General features: G+C 45.7%; 2 protein-coding genes across 3 annotated transcripts in view; one reads left to right on the forward strand and one right to left on the reverse strand.

The window, feature by feature from the left end:
• Positions 1-2,699: 2,699 nt before the first annotated feature.
• Positions 2,700-8,683, forward strand: ARL1 (ADP ribosylation factor like GTPase 1). Of its 2 annotated transcripts, none has more exons than XM_037387405.1 (6): positions 2,700-2,830; positions 4,705-4,842; positions 6,230-6,311; positions 7,186-7,297; positions 7,968-8,146; positions 8,347-8,683. In XM_037387405.1, exons 1-6 carry the CDS (start codon positions 2,827-2,829, stop codon positions 8,375-8,377), a joined length of 546 nt encoding a protein of 181 aa, XP_037243302.1. In that variant the 5' UTR covers positions 2,700-2,826; the 3' UTR covers positions 8,378-8,683. The 2 variants fall into 2 exon arrangements, with proteins under 2 accessions (XP_037243302.1, XP_037243303.1); XM_037387406.1 differs by lacking the exon at positions 2,700-2,830 and adding an exon at positions 3,248-3,354.
• A 603-nt stretch (positions 8,684-9,286) lies between these two features.
• UTP20 (UTP20 small subunit processome component) overlaps positions 9,287-20,425 on the reverse strand; it is a 64,963-nt gene continuing 53,824 nt past the window's right edge. Inside the window, exons 52-62 of the mRNA XM_037387404.1 lie at positions 20,086-20,165; positions 19,290-19,359; positions 18,065-18,247; positions 16,980-17,111; positions 15,361-15,493; positions 13,986-14,185; positions 13,554-13,625; positions 12,529-12,795; positions 11,827-11,953; positions 9,811-9,956; positions 9,287-9,497 (exon numbers count right to left, since the gene is read on the reverse strand). Of these exons, the coding sequence (XP_037243301.1) occupies positions 9,342-9,497; positions 9,811-9,956; positions 11,827-11,953; positions 12,529-12,795; positions 13,554-13,625; positions 13,986-14,185; positions 15,361-15,493; positions 16,980-17,111; positions 18,065-18,247; positions 19,290-19,359; positions 20,086-20,165 (1,566 nt within the window). The 3' untranslated portion in view covers positions 9,287-9,341. The remainder of the gene's footprint in view (positions 9,498-9,810; positions 9,957-11,826; positions 11,954-12,528; positions 12,796-13,553; positions 13,626-13,985; positions 14,186-15,360; positions 15,494-16,979; positions 17,112-18,064; positions 18,248-19,289; positions 19,360-20,085; positions 20,166-20,425) is intronic.

A 20,425-nucleotide genomic window follows, 5' to 3' on the forward strand; every position in this document is an offset into this window, starting at 1 on the left:
CATTTTTTTCCAGTTTGGTTGTGTCTTCCTATTTTTGGTGAGGTTATTTAGGATTATGAGTGCCCTTATAGCTCATGGCCAATCCAAGTTTGAAATTTGTTTCTTTCATTTCTACATTCATTTGTTCATTCTTTCATTCATTTTTCCACTGCAAAGATAGTGCCACCCGAAAAGTACAGACATTTGGTTAGCAATCTGTTTTTATAATCATTTAAAAGTTGTAAGCCCCAATGCCACTGGCTTTTCTGTCCAGTGCCTCCTGGGACACTGGTGACGCCTCCTTTCCTTGTTGCTTCGTGTAGTCTAGGTTAGATGGGGAAAACCTCTTTTGTACTTCATACTTTTGTGGAATTAACATTTTTGTGGATACAATTCTTTCTGATTTAACATCTATCACAAAATTGTGGCTGATTTCTTCGAGTTTTCCGATCCTGAAATTCTTGTGGAGCAGCAATGTATGTATGAGAGAGAGAGAGACAGCATGCATGTACTGGCATTGCATACTACATGTGTGTATAAATAGAATTACTTAGCTCTAACCAAGACACACTAATTCTTTTATAGGAGGTATGCTGTGAAAAGTAGAAGCCAACAACTTGGGCTGCCCTCCAGCCCCCAAGGACACTTCTCATTCCATGGGTACATGCGTGACTTCAGTGGAACTAATGGCATTACAGCAGGAAAACATGGACTGGTGTGAGAATGATTCGAGAATCATGATTACCATGTGCCTTTTAGCAAGGTAGGAATTTGTGTGTAGTTATAGACCAAATAATTCCACTATGGTTCATCTAAACATACTGGCAAAACATTCATGAGAATAGTCATTTGGAAAAATCATGCAAGCATTCCATGGTCAGTATTTCTGCAGTGGTCCCCTGAAGCCCTCAGGTCATTTGCTTTAACTACTTTGGAGGCCATCTGGGAGCTGCTCTAAATCAGAAGACTGCAAAAACAGGGATTAAACTGAGGGGGGGCGGGGCAGGGAAGGGATTAGCACAGAGAATTTGATATCACTCCTGTTCAACATTTAAACATTTAGAAAATGGGTTTATACACAGCAAAGGACAAGTTGTTTTTGTTAATGACAAGGATATAATGCCAGAAGTAATTTATTATTTGGTTTTCTGGTGGTTCATCTTAGATTGGAAGTCAGTGATAAAAATTTGGACCATGCTAAAACAGGCTGTTGATAGAACCAGTATTTAGATTATAAATGCTCAGGAATTAGATAGTAGAATGTTGAATATTTATTGCTACTGCTGCTGGTGGCTGAATGCTTATTTTTCTTTTTGTGTGCCAGAACAAAAAAAAAGACAACTGTCTTCAAAGGATGCTCTTCTCCTGTGATTTATAACTCCAGGGATTAAAACTGCATGGAGATCATGGTCCCCAGGTGGATGGACTGATCTTCTGTAGAGGCATGTGACTGGCTTTCTACCGTTTTCACAGCATCATCTCCGTAAGACTTGTGCATTGATCTTTTTACTTACATAGATCTTTTTTAAAATTTACGTATGCTATAAACAAGCAAAGACATTCCATGCAGTATGTTGGAATTGAAATGATTTTGCATCTTTATGCTTGTCAACACTGAATTGAGAATCATGGCTTGGCTAACTCACATATTTGTTTTGTGGTGTTTTATTTGTATTCACTTGCCTTTTGAAGGCAAGGTTGGTCATCATGAATGGAAGCCTGCCTACTTCAAATTGAGAAGGGAGGGGAGAGGAGAGAGACACACGCACACACAGACGCGCACACAGCGACACGCTGTAAGACACTGTGCCGGTGAGACCCACCATCGCCGCAGCAGATGAGCTGTCTCCCCATTGCTATGGCAGGAAACTCACGCCACCACAGTGAATGATCTATACATTGTTAAGGCAGGAAGGTAACACCACTGCCACCCTAGTTTTATCTACTGACTGACGCCACGGAGCAACGGGGGAGGCTGATCCTGCAAAACTTAACCAAACCCCTGCGCACGTGCCCACACCTGGGGGGAGGGGGGTCAAGGTGCCTGGAGGCCCCTGAGGAACGTTGGGCACGTACACCATTGTTGGGTGGGGGGTGTGGTTGAGCAGAACAGCTTGTAACAACTCTATAAAAAACGGAGCCAACTAACACGGGACACAACGTTTCCCCACCGGACCTGGAAAGGAATCGGACTGTCGGGACACCGCAGCTCCGGGGTGGGGGTAGCTGTCGCTCTGAACTCTTTCCTTTCTTGCCTTCCTTTCTCTCCTTATCTCTCGCTCTCTCTCCTTTGCATTCGCAGATTTATTGTTGGGCAAATAAAGTTCCTTGGCTTTTGACACACTGACACACACACGCTCTCTCGCTCTCTTTATTTATTCGGTTTCGTTGTTTTCGGAGCAGGGCGGGAGGGGCGTGGCCCGGCGCCTGCCTCCAGCCGCGCGCGCCAGTCCCGGCGCGCGGGCGCGTGCGGGCGCGGCGGGCGGCAGGAAGCCCCGCCCGAGGCACGCGCGGACTCAGCGCCGCCCCCCGGACCCGCTCTTCCGCCGCCGCAGATTCGCCACCGCTCCCGCCGGGCCGCTGGGTCACACCTTTCGTGTCCCCTCCTTCCCCCCCCACCCCCGCCCGGTATGCCCGCGCCGGGGGCCCGCGCGCAGCCCTGCCCCTGCTCGCTGAGGGCGGGCGGGCGCCTCTCGGCTCCGTGTCGAAACGGCGAGGCCGCGGGGGGGCGGGGGCAGCGCCTCGTTTACTCGCCGCGGCGTTCGACGTGGAGCCTGCGGGCGGCGGTGGCAGGGCCGGCGGAGCGGAGCGGGACGGGGCGCCCGCGGCGCGGCGTAGCGGCTCGGCATGGGTGAGGAGCGGGCGGCGGCGGCGCCGGCGGCCTCAGCGCGCGGCGCCGGGCCCGGGGCGCGGCGGGGAGAGGCGGGGCCGCGGCTGGCGCGAGGCGGCGGGCCCCGGCGCGCGGGCGCGGCGGCCCGTGGAGCGGCGCGAGGGTCCCCCGCCCCCGGCGGCCTGTGGAGACGGGGCCGGAGTGGCCCGCGGGGGAGGGCGGAGCGGGAGTGGGAGCGGCGCAGCCGACCGGGTGGGTGGCGAACGCGGCGGGGCGAGGGGAGGGGGCGCCTGCGGGCCGCGACCTCTGCCCGGCGGCGCCGGCGGGAGCGGTCGCTGCCCGCCGCCCCCTCCCGGGCTCGCAGCGCGGAGTGGGCCCGCTCCCTGGGGCGCTCGGGGCGGCGTTTCGGCCGCTCGGTGCTGCCGGGAGTTGCCGTCGGTCGGAGCGCAGCGCTTCCGTGCTCCGAAGGCGCGGCTGTGTTGGTTCAGCCCGTAACGGGTTGCTGGCAAGGAATTAATTGGAAAGGGAGCTGTGAAGAACAGCAAGTAAAGTAGGTGGAACGGCAGGAGGCCCCGGGTGTGGGGGCTGGGCGGTGGACAGGCACCGGTTCTGTTACAGGTGCATTGGGGCAGCGTTTTGGTGTGCGGGAAAAGCCGGTTGCAGCGTAAGGAGGGCGCGGGAGGTGTCTGGCGGCGAGCAGGTTACCAAGAGGAGAGTTGTTAGCGCCTAGGCCTCCGTGAGTCGCCCGGTAGCCTTTTACTTGGGCTGTATCTATTGAAACACCTTCCGCAGCTCGGTTCTGCGCGGGCACTGTGCCTGTCGCACGGGCAGCAGCGCCCCGAGCAGCACCACGCACACCCGCCCGCAGAGGGGCCCGCACACCTGCCCTTGGTCTCCGGGCCCGCACACCTGCCCTTGGTCTCCAGGCCCGCAGCCTGTTACCGGTGTGAACTCCTTCTTAGGTATAAGCATGCAGCTCGTTGCTCCCTACTTCCCCAGGAAAGGCAAACGCTGGGAATAATTTTTATCAAAACCTTCTTCTGTAAGACTTTGGTTGCAAATCTTCTTTCATTCGCCTCTTCTGCGATGTAGGTATCACGTGTGATTTTAGCTTCTTTGGTGTTTCATTACCTTTTACAGGGTTTAGGTGGATTAAAAAAAATATTATTTAGTATTAGATATATTTATAAAAATAATTGGAAAAATGACATTTTACTGGCTTACAACATTAGTATTCTTTCTACACTTAAACATCTAATAAGTGGAAATCAGATACTAGTCTGGCCACAAGTAGTCTTCCATGCATTTAAAGAATAAATGAGATGTTTGAGCAAGCCAGTTTTGGGAAGAAAAAAAAAGGGGGGAAAGAGGCATTTAAAATCAGCTCCTCGATTTCTCTTTAGCATTCGTGTACTTAATCTAGTGCAGTTTCATAGTTTGTAATGGACTGTGATTTAACATGTACCTACTGATTCATACAAGAAAAGAAATGGATGTTCCTTTAGGGAAACGGTAAACATCAGAAGGAATTCTTTCTTGTGATTGTATAGTCTCTTGTATTGAAAATATAAGAGTTATATACAAACAGAAAGTAGTTGGCTCAAGTTCTGGCATATGAGAGAAAAGGGGGAAAAATTCCTAACCACACAGAGGAAGCTTGGGGCTGCTGCAACATGATTTTGCTGGGTTGAGCTACCATAAAATAGCAGCATAAACAGCAGGAAAATAAATGTAGTTCAGCACACAGGTATCTAGGTTACAACCTAGATTTCTGTGTTTTCACCGGAGAAAATATATTGTTGCCCAGTAAGAAATGTGATTGATCTGTCTGCCTTTCCGTATCTTCCATATTGTTAGCTGAAATCAAAACATCTTTTGTGTTCTGGTTTTTGTAGGGGGCTTTTTCTCCACCATCTTTTCCAGTTTGTTTGGAACTAGAGAGATGAGGATTCTCATCCTGGGACTGGATGGAGCAGGAAAAACAACAATTCTCTACAGGTTACAAGTTGGAGAAGTTGTTACCACCATTCCGAGTAAGTGATCAGTCCCTTAGTGAAAATAGCCAGTTTGCCTGTAGCTTTAATCTGCTAATGTAAGCTGTCAGCTGAACTCGCTATATGCTTCCTCCTTCGTAAACAAAAGGACCTTACTTTGTAGGAGCCTTGCACTGTTGTATTTAAGAACTTTCTTGCATAGAAGTATTACAGCATGCTATAGAAGTACTGCCTAAAGGAGTATTTTACGTTGCCCTGCTGAATGCAAAAAGTATTTGACCTTAAGATTTCTACCATGATTTGGCAGGCTTTTCTTGATAGGTAAATGTTCAGTAGATGGTCACTGTTGACTGTGTAAGCTGTTTGTCTCTAAATATAGCTGTAATGCAAATTTTAGAGATCATTATTATGGTACATTGGGATGGTGTCAGTAAGTCGTACCTATTTTTCTTTTTTTTGACAAGGGTCTTCAGTTTGTTATATAAACTTTTAACACAGAGAAGAAGAAGAAATCAGATTGTTTAACTTTATGTAGAAGGTATAACAAAACTTGGTGTGAGATCTCATGGAAGGAGATGATGCTTACTTAAAAAAACATACCTGATTTCACCGGTTGTCTTGGCATTCATGCAGCCGTGCTCACTTACTACAAACACCGAAGTGTGTGTGCGCTGAAGTGGTCTGGCCACGATCACTCTGTGTAACGTCAAGAACAAGGGATGCTTGGCTTTTTGAGTCCCTGTCATGTCTCTTGGGTTCCTCCTGAATGGCCCTGATGAATTGACTTTGGTCAGGTCTTTTTTTGCCCTTTAGAAGCCAGCAGTTTACTATGCCATAATCCTTTTGCCCTAGGGTTTTGCTTATTTCAGCTGCCATAAATTTTAGGCAGTCTGTGTCCATCACTCACTTCCCTGTGTTGTGTTTCTCTGGGCTGGCAGGAAAAGGAATGACATGCAGTATGTTGTAACCTTATTGCCATTTTCCAGATATCACAGTGTCAGGTAAGTCTGCTGCTGAGAAGCTGGTTCTGCTGTGGTCTTACGAGAACACAGTTCTGGTGCTGACACAAAGGACACATTCCTTGGTATTTTATTGCTGTCAGTTGTGTGCTTGGTTATCAAAAGAGGCCATTCTTTTAGCGCTTGCTCTGTTGTGGCGATTTCAGGCACCCTTCCATCCATTTTTAACAACTTTGGCTTTTGTTACAAATCTCTACAATGTGTTTACAATTTGCTTTTGTTATTCAAAGAAAAAAATTATGTTATTTTGAGCCATAAATGTTGGGATGACTTTGCAAAGGGCATGAACTTCATAATGTAACTACTGATAATTTTCAGGCCTGAAAATTTTAAACGGAAGTGCTGTAATGTTATTCAGAAAAATAAACAATTCCACTGTTGGTGATTTTTCTTTAACTTTGTTTCAGCCATTGGCTTCAATGTGGAGACAGTGACGTACAAGAATCTGAAATTTCAAGTTTGGGACTTGGGAGGACAGACAAGCATAAGGTAGTAGATCTCTTAAAATCAAAAGATATAATTAAATTTCTCTAAAAGTACTGCGTTCTTGGAGTTCTTCTAGCTGGCACTTCTGAAAATGGATTAAGTTTTAACACCAGCCCATTGGCAGGAGAGCACTTTCATCTGTTGCACTTCGTTCTGTTCAGAATTCAGTTAGTAAAACCTGTTTTGGACTACAGATTGGAAAGAAAGAAGTGAACGTTTTCATTTGTACACGGTTTTACTTTGAAAAACAAATCTACTTAGTAGTAGGTAATTGTGTAGCATTCTGAGAAAGAGGGAAGTGAGTGATGTAAACCCCAAAATACATTTAAATATTCTTAAGAATGCAAAGCTAGGAAGTAGCATTTAGTTGCAGATGATAATTTTTCAGCAAGCGTTACAAGTTTTGCAGTCAGTCATTATATGCGTAATTGTAGTGATCTCTTCAGTACCCCCGTATGATCTTTTTCTGATTCCTTTTTGAATGCTTGGTAGTAAAGTCCAGTGTAGTTAGTAAGGTGCAGGTTCCTTCCCTTTTTAGTTTCAGTTAGGTAATTCTGAAAATGGTGGTTTCAGCCTTGTTCGTTACTTGCCTGTATAAATTAGTCTTTTAAGATTTCTCATTTTATCCTCCTTCTTTGGTGACTGTAATGCCATAATGATTACCTATGGCAGAAACTTGTGTGTTTAAACTTCCTTTCTGCCCTGTGCCACAGTTAAGGACCTGATGTCCTGCAGGCTGATTCCCAAATAAGTCTGTCCCCAGCACTTGTGTCCTTCCCCTGTTTTAAGGCTGCTACGCTCCCCACCCCCACATCTGGCTGAAAAGGACTGCTTAAAAGTGCAAATTGCATGACTGGAACTTACCTTTCTTCTACAGGCCATACTGGCGGTGTTACTATTCAAATACAGATGCAGTCATTTATGTAGTGGACAGCTGTGATCGGGACAGAATTGGCACTTCAAAATCAGAGCTTGTTGCTATGTTGGAGGTAAGAAAACGGTGACAATTGTATCAAAAGCTGAGAAATCAAAGCCTTTTTGGAGTGAATATGAAATTTGATTTAGTGAACCAAATGAAGCTCAGCTTTACTTGTGAAACTTCAGAATGGGCCTGTGCAGCCCTTCTGACTGAAAAGCACAAAGTACGCTGCAGATATTTCATAGTTTCATGCAGCACTGTCTGGGCAGTAAGTTACAGGTAGCCTTTTGGTCATATGGAAATGTATCTGTCTGCAAGGGCAGCTGCTCAGTACTTCAGTGGTGGCAAAATCAGGCCCTGAAGCATTAACAGTAATTAGTATGATCTCAGTTTCAAAACATAGTAGGATATGTAGAACAAGGTAAGATGATGAGCAAAACTTTGTATTTCCTCCCACATTCCTGCAAGCTTTTTGATAACACCTTATTAAATCCAACCACCAGCTTGTTTCGTAATGTAACAGACATAACCACCATGTTTTGAATTGCACCTAAGTGGTATCATGCTGGAGTTGAAAGTACGTACCATTTTTTCACTGAAGAATTTCCGAAAGAACAAAACTGGCAAACTGAAAATTATTTGAGAACTGCTGGAACTACTTTTCATTCTATGGGTTTTCTCTGCTTAAATAAATTCAGTAAAAGTCTCTGCAACATCTTGCATGATTTCCCTATTTTTAGGAAGAAGAGCTGAAGAAAGCCATTTTGGTGGTGTTTGCAAATAAGCAGGACATGGAACAGGCCATGACTCCCACAGAAATGGCAAATGCACTTGGCTTACCAGCTTTGAAGGACCGAAAATGGCAGATATTCAAAACTTCTGCAACTAAAGGCACAGGGCTTGATGAAGCAATGGAGTGGTGAGTGAACAGTCTAATTTATACTAGCTTCATTAGAAAAATGTCTTTTACTCTTGGGTTTGTTTTATTTTTTAAGACTGGATCTGTGCAAGACTGACAAGACAAGAGTCTACGTTAGAAGAAAGAGTAGCTTTTTCTTGGAAATATTTCAACATAATTGAAATGACTTTTTAGTAAACTGATTTAACCTTTTTTCCTAGGTTGGTGGAGGCCTTGAAGAGCAGGCAGTGATACAAAGCTGACCATTGCAAAGAAGTTTCAGCTATATTCACGTACTTCTTTTGGCGGTAAAGTATTTTCAGGCCACAAATACTTGTAAATAGGACAGACTCCTGTAATGTGGATGCCTCTCTTGAACTGTAAAACTGAACCAAGCGAATGCCTATGTACATCATGATATTCCATTTCTTTATTTCTGTGGAAGTCTTACTGCCTGGCAGAGTTTGTTTTGTCTTCCCCTGCCCTCGGTTTTAAGTGTGAGTGGTTACTGTATTGGTGTAATTAAAACACTAATAAAATCCAGAACTGTCAGCTGTACTCATAAGTGTGATGCTTGTTTCTGTAAGCAAGTTCAACTGCTGCCAGTTCTAACAGCCACAAAACTGAGCATTTAAAGAGGTTTTCTTAAGCTGAGGTTGTTATGCTTCAGCTCCTTCAGTGTAGATGTGCTTTTACAATGCAGTACAGCAATGGAGATAACAAGCGGAGCTCTAGCTGTTAGCAGAGCATTGGTTTTCTGAAAGGAAAAAAAGTCTTCAATACAATACTTTAATTTGAATGTAACTTCCACCTTCATGAGCTGTTACTCCTCTTCTTTCAGCTTAGCCAGAACTGCCAGTAAGTTATTCAGTACAGCTGCAGAAACTGAAACAGATCAAAGCGGGGAGGCAGACTGTTTTGTCTTCAGGAGCTAGGATGTTCACAGGCACAAATGCAGTCATCACATAACCCATCTTTTAAAAATGAACTAAAATTTAATATAAAGGATCATGGTGGTTGTCTATTCAACTCTACGCGCTCTGGTAAATAATATACTGAATAATATAATAATAACTGAAGAGCTTTTATTTATTTAAGGTCCCAGATGAAAACCAGGACATGGAAAAAATACTAATAAATACAATTATGTAATTTTTTTAAAAAAATGTAAATTTTAGCTTTTTATAAACTAATCCTCCCAAGAGGAAAAACCTCTTCATTCCACTATTGCTAAATCTTTCAGTGCATGACTTCGAGGTCTCTTGGCCTTATAGGTAGGGCGCAGGAATTCCATTTTTCTCTTCCTGGTTTCCGCTTTATTCCTGTGTCTCTTCAGCTTCCTCCTTGCAGCGATATCAGGGTTTGCAACAGTCTGGTGAAAAACAAGATGTTTGTTAGTTGTAACTAAACAAATTGTTCCTGTAAACATCAGCTACTTCCTTAGAAACTGGTGGCTGGTGAGTCAACACACATGCTTTCTTAGGCTCCTCAAAACTGAGGCTGCTCTGCCCAGGTTTACCGGTGCTCTTCAGGCTGATCTTGAACAGTTTCTTGGGAAGTTTTAGAAATGAAACACTGAAACTGCCTCAATTCAGGATGAAGTTCTTTCTCCAACTCACCTTCCTGGTCAGCTCTCAAGCCTTTAGAAAAACCCCTTTTTTCCAGAAGAGAAGGCAGAAGCTTACCTGCAAGGCCCTCTGCTTTTTCCTCATCGCTCTTTTCTGATTGGCCTGTTTCTGCACAGAAGAAAAGGCAAGCGAAAAATCCTCCAGTCCAACTAACTTCTTGAGCAGTTCTATGATTTCTTGGGCAAGGTTCTTCAGTGTTGGATCTAATAAAACAGAATTAATTTGCTTTGTCTTTTCAGCATATGGAATGATAGCTAACGGCCCAGTAAGGATTCCTCTGCCTTTACTAAAGGACAACTGTACTGATTCATCTTGCCCAATATCTGTAAAGGCCACAGCAGAGGTGCTTGTGGAAGCTGCTGGTTCTTCACCAGCTTTCCCAGAGGACAAGTGGTGTTTCACACAGGCAAACAAAAAACAATGCTTCTGAGAAGGATTTATTTTTTTTCAGAGGGATAAGGCTATTCCAGGTGTTATTAAAAGTGGCTTGCTGTACATAGATAGCCACCTGGGCCCTTTTGGAATAGGCTTTGTTAGAAACAGATGATTCCAGCCTTGTCGGTCAACATCTTTGTCTAGTACACCCAGTAAGGGCTATCTTAATGGTTTCAATCGCTAGGGGGGGAAAAAAAGATACTGGGGGGAAGGCTATAAAGAGGTGCTAAGGGAAAACTCTGGGGAAATGTCTTCCAACAGATCCTACTTCCAAGCGCTTGTACAGCCACCAGAGAACCTTATGCAAGCTGCTTGCCTCCATATCCTTCAGTTACAAGTTCCCAAGGTCTACATCCCCTATCATACGAAAAAAAATCTCTGCAATTTTTCTGAAAAAATCATTTGAAGGCTCATGGTTCTTGTGCTGGTAGAGAAAGCAGAAAGTTGATCTCTATCCACTCCCAATACTGCCACTCTTTACTGTATCTTTTCCAAGTCTCTTGAATTGCTTAGCTAAAAAATAAATGGTAGCTAAGGCAGCTGTTCCTTACCTAGAACACTGCTACTATCCTCCAAGGTTTTTCACTTTTTTTTTCAGTTCTTTTCTATCCTTTCTGAGATGTGAGGATGCAGTGTGCTGCACACTGAATTTTCATGGCATATATAAACCACAGATTTAGAATAATACTGTGGTTTGCTTTCTGTTCTTCTCCCGACACTGGATTCTGCTTGACTTGGTTCATGAAAACCTGTTAACTAAACACCACTGTCTTCCTCTTAAGCCAAGACACTTGTGTTAAATGGGAAGTTGGTTTGTCTTTCACCCACCAGGTATGGTTTCTTTAAATCTTTTAAACAAACATGGATCTCCAGGGAGAAATAACTCTTCCTCCTCAGGTAGTATCTAGCAGGACAGAGTGACCTGGACTCATTCAGGAGGAAGGGAGAAGTTCTGTACACAGTTCACAGGTATACACCTGCCTGCACACACCGCGTGCTGTATGCCCATAGCACACAGCTCCCTTTCCCCTACTTGCAAAGGTTACTCTTTCAGCCACTGCGCACACAGGCCGCACACTGAAGGTCATTTTCTCCATTTCAGAAGGGTGAGTTTGGGGAAAATGTCAAGCAACCACCAGCAAACCGGCAATTCCAACTTGTACAGTCCCTTGCCCCACAGTAATAACAAGCTGCCATAAAACACACCCTATTTTACATTGGAACCGAAACACTTTTAACCATAAGGCACGGATCTTCGTGCCCCTAAGCCTTAGAGCAGATTTAACATGGCAATTCAAAAACAATGACACTTAGCAGCAGTCTCGTTCTGCCTGCCTTAAGACCCACGCTCTGTTCCTCTCTGAAACGGGTCTTGCCACCATGAGTCTGCCCTTGAGTGCTACACTCATTCCACTACATCACATGGTGAAGCTTTACCCGCTTGCATGCAGGAGCCTGCCTGACTTGATGCCAGTCTTGTCAACACTTAATTTTCCAGCTGTCGTATACTCCCTTTCCTGTTATTTCAGTTAGACTGCAAGTAGGTGAAACTCGCCGATTATGGTGTCTATGCCTCAACAGACAAAAGGAATGACAAAGCTCCGACATACTTTCCTCTTTGCGAGGGAAATCACTTACCTTGCTCCGCATAGGTGCTGTTCAGCTCCCTGTACAGAGGGGTGAGGATTGTTGGGAGGTAGGGCTTGATCCTGTCTTTCCCCAGATCCACTGCGATTGCTCCCAGGAACTTAAAGATGCAGCTTCTCTGAAAGCGAGCACATGGGACATGAGGTAAGGAATGCTGGAAGAACACTGCCTAACTGAACTGCTACAGGAGCGCTGTGCATCACTCACTGTTCAACACACAAGGTGGCGTTTCGGACACCTGGAGTCAGACAAGTGCTGCTATTACAAGGTCTTAGGGCAGGCAGCCTCTAACTGACCCACAGGAAGCACAGTGCTTTTCCTGACACTCTCCCACCCCCACCCCCCCCTTCTCCTAGCAAGTAACCTCACATCACCATTCTCCTGCCTGCATGAACCTAGCACTCCTGGGCTTTCAAAGGCAGTGCTCTGCCCCCTTCAACTCGGTGCCTTTGGGTTTACTCACTTTTCCACCACCCCACAAGAAGGCTAGAAGCATCAGCAAGGAGAAACAGACTAGCACAAGCCTCTCCTGAGAATCCTGAACTGAGACGCATGTTGTTTCTTTGGCACCTACTAATCCTCGCTTTAACACCAGCTCTCAGCACTCTCTGCAGCTGGAAGCAAAAGGCCACAGCAGCACGCCTGTGGAAGTGCCTACTGCATCAAAAGCGGTTTGTCTAACACTGTTCTTACTTTTAAAGGGACCTTAGGAGAATACGCTGCTTCTCGCTTTGCCATGAGAGAGAGCTTCTTCATTAACCACAGCAATGTGGCTGGCCGGCCTTCCGTCTCCTCTCTTTTTCCCTCTCCTTGAGCAGAAGTGTCTTTCTCTTCCTCATCTTCTGAGGCCTCCCGCTCTTCCACCTCACAGCCAAGCTCTGCTTCAGCCTCTTTACCTTCTTCTGAGGCAGGGGCTAGCAAGTAAACAACTTTGGCCACAAAAAGCAAATTCTTTATAACCTGAAATGTGAAAACAGAGTGGTTGGTCACTGTGGGTATCCTCATTTGTCTGCACCAGGGCATGTAAGAGCCAAGGCTAGATCTCAAAAATGAACCTGCCAACCCAGGAAGCTGTAATGGCCTCACCCACTGCCATGTGAGCCATGTGACAGAGCATGTTGCTCTTAACAGGAAGGCCCACCTCAATATCCTGCAGTTTGGGAGCCTTTCCCCATAAGCTACTGTGCCTTTGGGGCTCCAGCACTTCCCCAGGCAGGGCTGCTCCTTTTGTCTTCACCTCTGGCACCCCCTGGCTCTCCACAAGGAAACCTCGGAGCAGGTTCACAGTAGAATCAGACCTTCAAGCAACAGCATAAAGCTGGACTAAGCAAGCAGTCAGGGTTCCAGTGCAGCTACAGGGAACCAGTGATCTGGATCCCTGCTCCAGGATGTGGTTACCCAACCTGCTCCAGCCTGGGCTGCAGAGCCAGACTCTCCCTGACAGGAGGGACCCCAGTTCTGCCCTGCATGGTGCTTCCCCTTTCTGTCCCTGCTACCCCTCATCAATTCCAGCAGGCTGACACCACAAGGGGGACTTTTCCGGGCCCCTCTGAGACATGCATCTGAGCAGATGCCCTCAGCACAGAGCAGCTGGCCCCGCACGGTGGATTTGCCCTGAACCACCACCCGGCAGCAGTGCTGCTGTCCCAGCTAGGATGTAACACTCCCTCATGGGCCTCTGTGCCCTCCTGCAGTGCCAGACCTGCTCCTGCTCTTACCTGCTCTCCCAGAGACAGGTCCAGGAACTTGGACTGCAGCTGATGGCAGAATGCAAATGCAAGTTCCTTCATCTGGCAAGAGGAAAAAGAAGGAAATTACTCCATGAAAGGGAGCCAGCAGCAGAAATTCAAAGCAATGTTTTGCATTCCTCAAAGGCCAGTTCCCAGCAGAGGCCAAGGATTCAGCTCAACACAAATTCTGCCTGCATCTTGCAGCCTAGAAGGGGAATCTTTGTGCTGCTGAGAATAAGACCCCAGAGAAGCCCCCTCCCAGCATTAGAGACACCTCCTCATATGCTTTAAGCGATGAGGATTAGGCAGCCGACAAGCAACTAAAGAGAAATGTGCATACCAAACTGCAACGCTACTTTTACGTCTCAGCCAGGGAATGGGTATGGACAGCGGGGCAGGAGTAGTAACAGACATCGTTACCTTTTTGTCCAGTTCAGCAGTCAAGAAGACTGTGGATGCAGATAGCTCTGCTGACATCTTTTTCCTCTTGCCTGCCTTTCTTTCCCTCCACTTGTTGACAAGATCTTCTGGCTTGTAAGATGCAAACAACAAGCCAAAGATCTCAGTAGCTGTCAGCCAGACCCAGCTGTGAGGATACCACAGGTGAGACTGGACATGACCTGGGGGAAAGAAAACCTCTTTCAGCATAGGAACTGACCCAGTGAGAGCAGAAAAAGAACCGGGTCCCTCCAGAATTACTACAGCACATGCTACGATAAAAACACGAAGAAAATGAACAGTGCTTATGTGCTCAGAACGTAATCAGACTTCCTAGCAACTCTATCCAGCCAAACCAGAGCGTGACAAAAAGCTACAGGTCACCCTAATGTCCCCCCAGTGACCAGGCACTCTTGAATGCACCCACAGCACTTACAAACATCCGAAGATGGGGCCTTTGCTAGAAAGTGTTGGCAACTGGGCAGAAAAAGTGGGCACGGCACAAAAAGACACTTGCTCTGATCCTGGCTGACAAGTCATGTTTCTGCAGCAACTATGGTCTCCTCAGGGACTCGGTGCCACAGCTTATCTGCCCATGATGTCTGGGGACTGGCTGCTGTGAGACTCTGGTGAGCTGGCCCTGCTGCAGATGGTCACATTGAACCACCGGACAGAGGCTGAGGATGCTTCAGAGAAGAGATGGAATTGCCCTCTTGTCCCGCCTCTGTCCAAGCTGCGCATCACCAAGCAATGCTGGATATACTGAGATAAGGTTATCTCCTGTCTCACTAAAGGCACCTGGCAGGCTGAACTCTATAAAGACTAACCTTCTGATAGCAGCAAACGAAGCAATTAAAACCAAGGCAATAAAATGCCAATAAGCCAGCCTGATATTGTGCAATCTCACTCAGAGAAATTGCTTGAATCAAATAACCTCTGGGCTTTAACAGCCTGGCAGACACACAGTATTAACAGCAGTATTACCATGTGTCATCACTTGCTGGCTGGTACGCATGGTCTCATAAAGAAAACCTCCTTCCCAAGAGAACTAACATTTTCATCCAAGAGGATGTAATTATGGGCAAACAAGCAATAGTTTGCAACTGTTTGCTCTTGGGATAATAGAAAATACTTCCCAGAAACTGAGACAAAACAAGAGAGCATCTTGTTTTCATCAACCAGGTAACCTTTTCCATTAACGTCATCTTTCACTGCCCAGTAACTGCCACGTACTATCATTCTGCAGCATGCAAACCTTGTACAACAAAGTTCAGTTGTTTATATTAGGATGTGAAAAACCACATGGCACACAAAGAATCTTCCTTGTAACACAGCTGTCCTAATTCTCGATGCTTACCCCAGATACTGCTCACAGCGTCGCGGTTCTTGGTTAACTGAATCAAGTTGCACTCTGTGATGAGCTTTGTTACCAGCACAAGAAAGCTGAACAGCAGCCTATCTGCAGCCTTCTCTTCCTCCTCTTCCGTTATCTAATAAAACCAGCAAGTCAACAAAGATGCTTATGAAAGCCTGAAGACAGTGCTTATTTGCCCTACTAGATGAATTTCAGATCAGCCCTGCAAAGAAACAGAAGACTGACGTGTACCCAATTCCCAAAATAAGGAGAAGAGGAGCAGCTTCACTAAGGCATTTCCTCTGGAGACTGAACCTCTGCAGCAGACTGTCCCTAGAATCACTCTTCTTGTTTTTTATGCGAACATTACTGTAACAAACTGTTAGGTTTCTAAATGCAAGCAACTACTCACAGTGATACCATTTATGTCTGTACACGTATTTGTACGCATTTGCTTCTCGTTATTAGAGCCAAGCTGAGCAGAGATTTGCCTGTGTCACCTTGGAAGCCCCACGCTGTTATGACAACACTGTTTCAGTGAATCGCCTTCAGGTCCTCACCCTGCCTGCAATCACCAGCTGGCTTGATATAACTATGCAGTGCTTTACCTACATGTCACAGCACAGGGGGAGATTACACTGAATTTCTCCTCACTGCAGGTGTTTTATTTTCATGTCTTGCCAATTTACATACTCTGAAGTTCTTCTCTCTTGTTCAGCATGTTGCCCTTGCACATCAGTAATGTATGTGGCCACCCCCCAGGGGCACTGACTGGGATCCCTTTGGGATTATCACATGGCAAGCAGAATCTGAGGCAGCCTTGTTATTCTGCGTTAATGATGTGCACTAAAAAGATTTTTTTCTTAAAGCAAAACCATACTAGGAAGTACAGGAAGGGAACTCCTTTGAAAGCTAAAGCTGTAGATAACACTGAACAAAGCAGACAGTCACAAGCGGTGCACTCTTGACCTTCCACGCCTACAGAAATTTCTGCAGCCAGCAGACACATTTTCCAGTTGAGTGGATATTGTCTGTGATTGTCAGTTTTTTTCCAACTAAACAGATGCTAACCCATCCCAGTGCTACCTGTGCACCCTGCCATTCTTTCTGATGGTGGTTTTTATAACCCCACTTTAAACAGAAACCAGAAGTTCCTTCTCTCCGGCCGCACCACAGGAAAGACCCGAAGCAGGGAAAGCTACCTCAGCGTACATACTGCTACATGCTGTCAACCCCCCCAAGTCTTACTGGTAAAAAGCAGAAGTCTGAGACTTGAGGGCTGTCTTAAGGATCCTTTCCACCCACAGAGATCTTGATAGAGGCTGGGGCAAGGAGCAGTATCTCTGCTGGTTACACAGTATGGCTGCAGGCTTAGACCTAGTGGCTTTGCAAAGTTCTTTTACCCCTTGTGCTGTGACGCATGACATTAAATTTGGGCTTACAGATAAAAAATATGGTTCTAGGTCAGTAGTCCTCTTCAGAACGAATGTATGTGTTTTGTGTTTTTCCTCAGTCCCAAACAGTAGAGCCAACTGTTAAATCTCTCCTACAATTCTTTACTTTTTTCATTTCCTTAATTCTCTTTTTCCGAGCCTCTCTTTTCCAAGGGAAAAATTACTTACATCTTCAAATTTAATTGGGTTGATTTCTTTTTCAATCAAGGTGAGAACAGCTTCAAGCCGCCGTTCAAACATCACTCCGTCTACTTCAACGAACAAACCGCATGCCTGGGCAGCCAACCTCCTGTGGGAGCTCTGCCAACAGAAATAATAACACCCCTTGTTACTTCTTGATAATCAAATCCTGCAACTGCCACGTGCAGGAGCTTGGAGCCAGCCTGACTTTTGCCTATAGCAACAGCATCTGAAGAGAAGACGGTTTTCAGAGTACTACTGAGAAAGGACATGCTGCCAGTTAGGGACAAAAGCACCTGGCAGCACAAGTTACGCATGGGAACACACCCTAAACTGAATGCTGAGAAGCCTTTTCCATCCCAATTTCCACAGCTGCAAAGCTCTGGGGGCTACTTTGTACTCTGATTTTTTTTACAACACAACAGATGGCTCACAGCTATAAACCAGAACTGAGCACAACAGAGATGAAAAGGATGAAGTGTTGAAGAACACTTACTCCACTAGGGTAGAGGGACAGAACATGACTCCAGTGTGACAATAACGAAACACCCAGGCACCCAGATCAAAATGGAGATCTGCAAGACTAGGTTTGCCACCTTCCAGCTGCTGGCAACAGAATGAGGCAAGTCTGAGCTAAGGATAGCACAAAAAGCCAGTTACTGGGATCAGAAGTGCTTTAAGGAATTTGCTCAATACTTTAACCTGCGCGAAGACTACACTTGGTGAAATACCTGACCTAAAAGAGGAACTGTTAGAAAGCAGCACAATGCAGCTGGGAAGTCTGTTGGCTGACTGACCTACAGCATCAGCAGTTCCCTACATTTGTGCAGCTTTATGAAGCTATACCATTTCTTGCTCTTCTTATTACCAAGAGCTGTGGCACTAGGTACAGCTTTAAATTCCTTTTATTCTAAGCTTACACTTGCCCATACTCCTTTCATAAAATTACTAAGTCAGGTCCAGCTGAAGCCACCAGTCCACCAAACCTGTTACTAGGAATCTCTCACTTGCCTTAATTGTACCCAGCCCCCAAAGAGAGTTCAGACCTGGTCAGCAAAAAGACCAAAGAATACCTTCTTGCTGTGAAACCATTCTGTGACAAGCGAAAACATCAGATCTTGTTTTTCATTGTTTATCTTACTGAGGAGAGATTTACACGTCAAAGCCGCCATCTTTTTGCATTTGGCAGAGTCATCATTTATCATCATCATACAAAGAGAGAGAAAAAACAGCCCGCAGTATTTGTGAAGGAGATCCTAGAAAGGAACAACAATTAGTCAGCTGCAAGTCCCCCAAGTAACTTCTGGCATTTAAAGGGGAAAAGAAGGGCGTTTGTTACACTGCATGCAGGGACAATGTCAGCCCTGAGTGGGGTGCACATCAGGGTACGTCAGCTGAAAGGATGGGATGATCCAGTTGTTGGAACACACAGGGAATGCACAGCTGCCACAGCCCTGCTCTGACTCTGACTTGCTAACATGTCCCTGGGACAGCAACGTTGAGTGTCAGACCTTACAGGGTATTATCATGCCCAGCTCTCACTGAAACAGGCTTAAGCCCCTCAGCACTGCAGCAATCAGCCCAAAGGTCCCTCTCTCAAGATAGCAGCTCTTTGCTACTTAACAGAGAGGCCGCATCCAAGCTGAGATATTAAATCTAATCAGGCAGTGGTGAAGCACAGCTTACTGTGCAGAATTTCTCTTACTTCCTCCAAAATTCTTGCTTGGTTGCACTTCTCTCAGTCTCCTGAATGCTCAGTCAAGCTCCAGCTGCAGAGCTTCAAGGCAGCTTAGCATTCTGCATATGTTATCCTGCATAGATGCACTGTTATTCTTCAGCTTTCATTTTGATCCACCTCACTGACAACCCCTCCCTCTCCAGTCAGGCCAAGAAAACAGACACAGTACATCACACACCAGTTCAGTCAACAATATCTCTCAGGAATGTTGAGAAACCCCTCCAGTGAGAAAACTCTAGACCTCGCTTTCTATTCATACCCTTTTTCCTAAACTGGTTTGTGTTTCTTCCTGGCATAAATCACCATCAAGTTTATCCAACTCCAGCTGACGGAGCTTTATTTTACTTGCAGACTGAGCACATTAGATAAAGAAGTACTGCAAATTTTCCAGCCTATCATTTCTCTTTTGGAGCAAAGCCACGTTCTTTAGAGAACATTCTGCTCATGATAAGAGAGAAGAGGAACTACCAAGTGCTTCCAAAATAAACTGCTCTGAAAAAGCTGTTACCGCAAGCCACAGTAACTATTTGATGCTTGGAACACCAAGGGGTGCTCATTACCTGTGGGAACATGTCCAGGAGGTACGCAATCATCTCCAGTGCAGATTCCCTTCCAGTTTCATACTCGTACCTGTGAGGAAATGATTAACGGTTAGGGCTGGCTTAACACTCTAGAAAGCTACTAACAATTTACAAGAATGGCCAATGCTAGAAGTACACACTGATGAAGATCTTTCTATAACATCTACCAGACCTCGTCTGATACTCAGGAGCAGAGAAGCAGCAGGCCCATCAGCTCCAACTCTCAGAGAATGGGCACAGGGCAACAAACAGGCAAAAAGGGTGCCAGTCAACTTGAACCAGCATGGAGCTGGGAAACACAGTAAATTACTGTGACCTTGAGCAAGGGAGGGGTGCTGCTCAGAAGGAGGTTTCAGGCTCACTGCTCCTGCTGGATTGGTGCGGTTAGTAGCAACTGTGCCTGCAACTGCAGTGGCGACCACTGCCATGGGACAGCACTCATATAAATGCACCTTCCCCGATTCTTTCTGGGTTTTCCAGTTCAGCTGTTTCACAACCAGTGGAGCTGGTTAAGCACTAAGTACACAACAGAGCCTCTGCTTAACAACAGGTAAGAACAACAAAACCCCCTGTGAAACAGGGAGGAGAAAAAAGACTTGCTTTATCAAACAGCCCATCTATGAAAAAGGAAAGTGTTTCAGAGGTAGGAAAAATCATGACTTCAGCCACATGCTCTGCTCCTCATCAACAGCCCCTGGCACACAAGGTGGTCACCGAAGACATATTTAAGCAACAAAGCTCTGTTCTCCTAGCGATGTCAGGAATATCAACTCACTCCAGCTGTGCCAGCATGAAATCCAGATTGGGTTTCAGCTTGTCACCAAGGGGGTAGTCCAGAATATATTTTAAATAAATCTGGAAAGAAAAAACGACAACACAGAAGGGAGTTACAAGAAACACTCAGGAAAGATTGGGACGGTTAGTAGTTTATAGGAAGGTTATGAAGAAAATTTAGTGATGGAGCATCAAGTTTATGACAATCATCCCTTTCATCCCATTCCTATTACACAAGGGGCCAACAACCACTCACAAGCTCCGTGCCCGGAACAGGATCTGCAGCCATTTGACAACTGCCAGATCAGTCTTTACAGTATTACTGTGATTTGTGCAGGCTT

Source organism: Falco rusticolus, chromosome 5, assembly GCF_015220075.1.
Source record: "Falco rusticolus isolate bFalRus1 chromosome 5, bFalRus1.pri, whole genome shotgun sequence".
In the NCBI taxonomy this organism is placed as follows: Eukaryota; Metazoa; Chordata; class Aves; order Falconiformes; family Falconidae; genus Falco; species Falco rusticolus.

Bases quoted from the DNA above. Each gene is read 5' to 3' on its own strand.
- ARL1 (XM_037387405.1), top strand. The intron at 7,298-7,967 runs GTAAGAAAACGG...CCCTATTTTTAG, and splicing joins AGCTTGTTGCTATGTTGGAG to GAAGAAGAGCTGAAGAAAGC. The intron at 8,147-8,346 runs GTGAGTGAACAG...CTTTTTTCCTAG, and splicing joins CTTGATGAAGCAATGGAGTG to GTTGGTGGAGGCCTTGAAGA.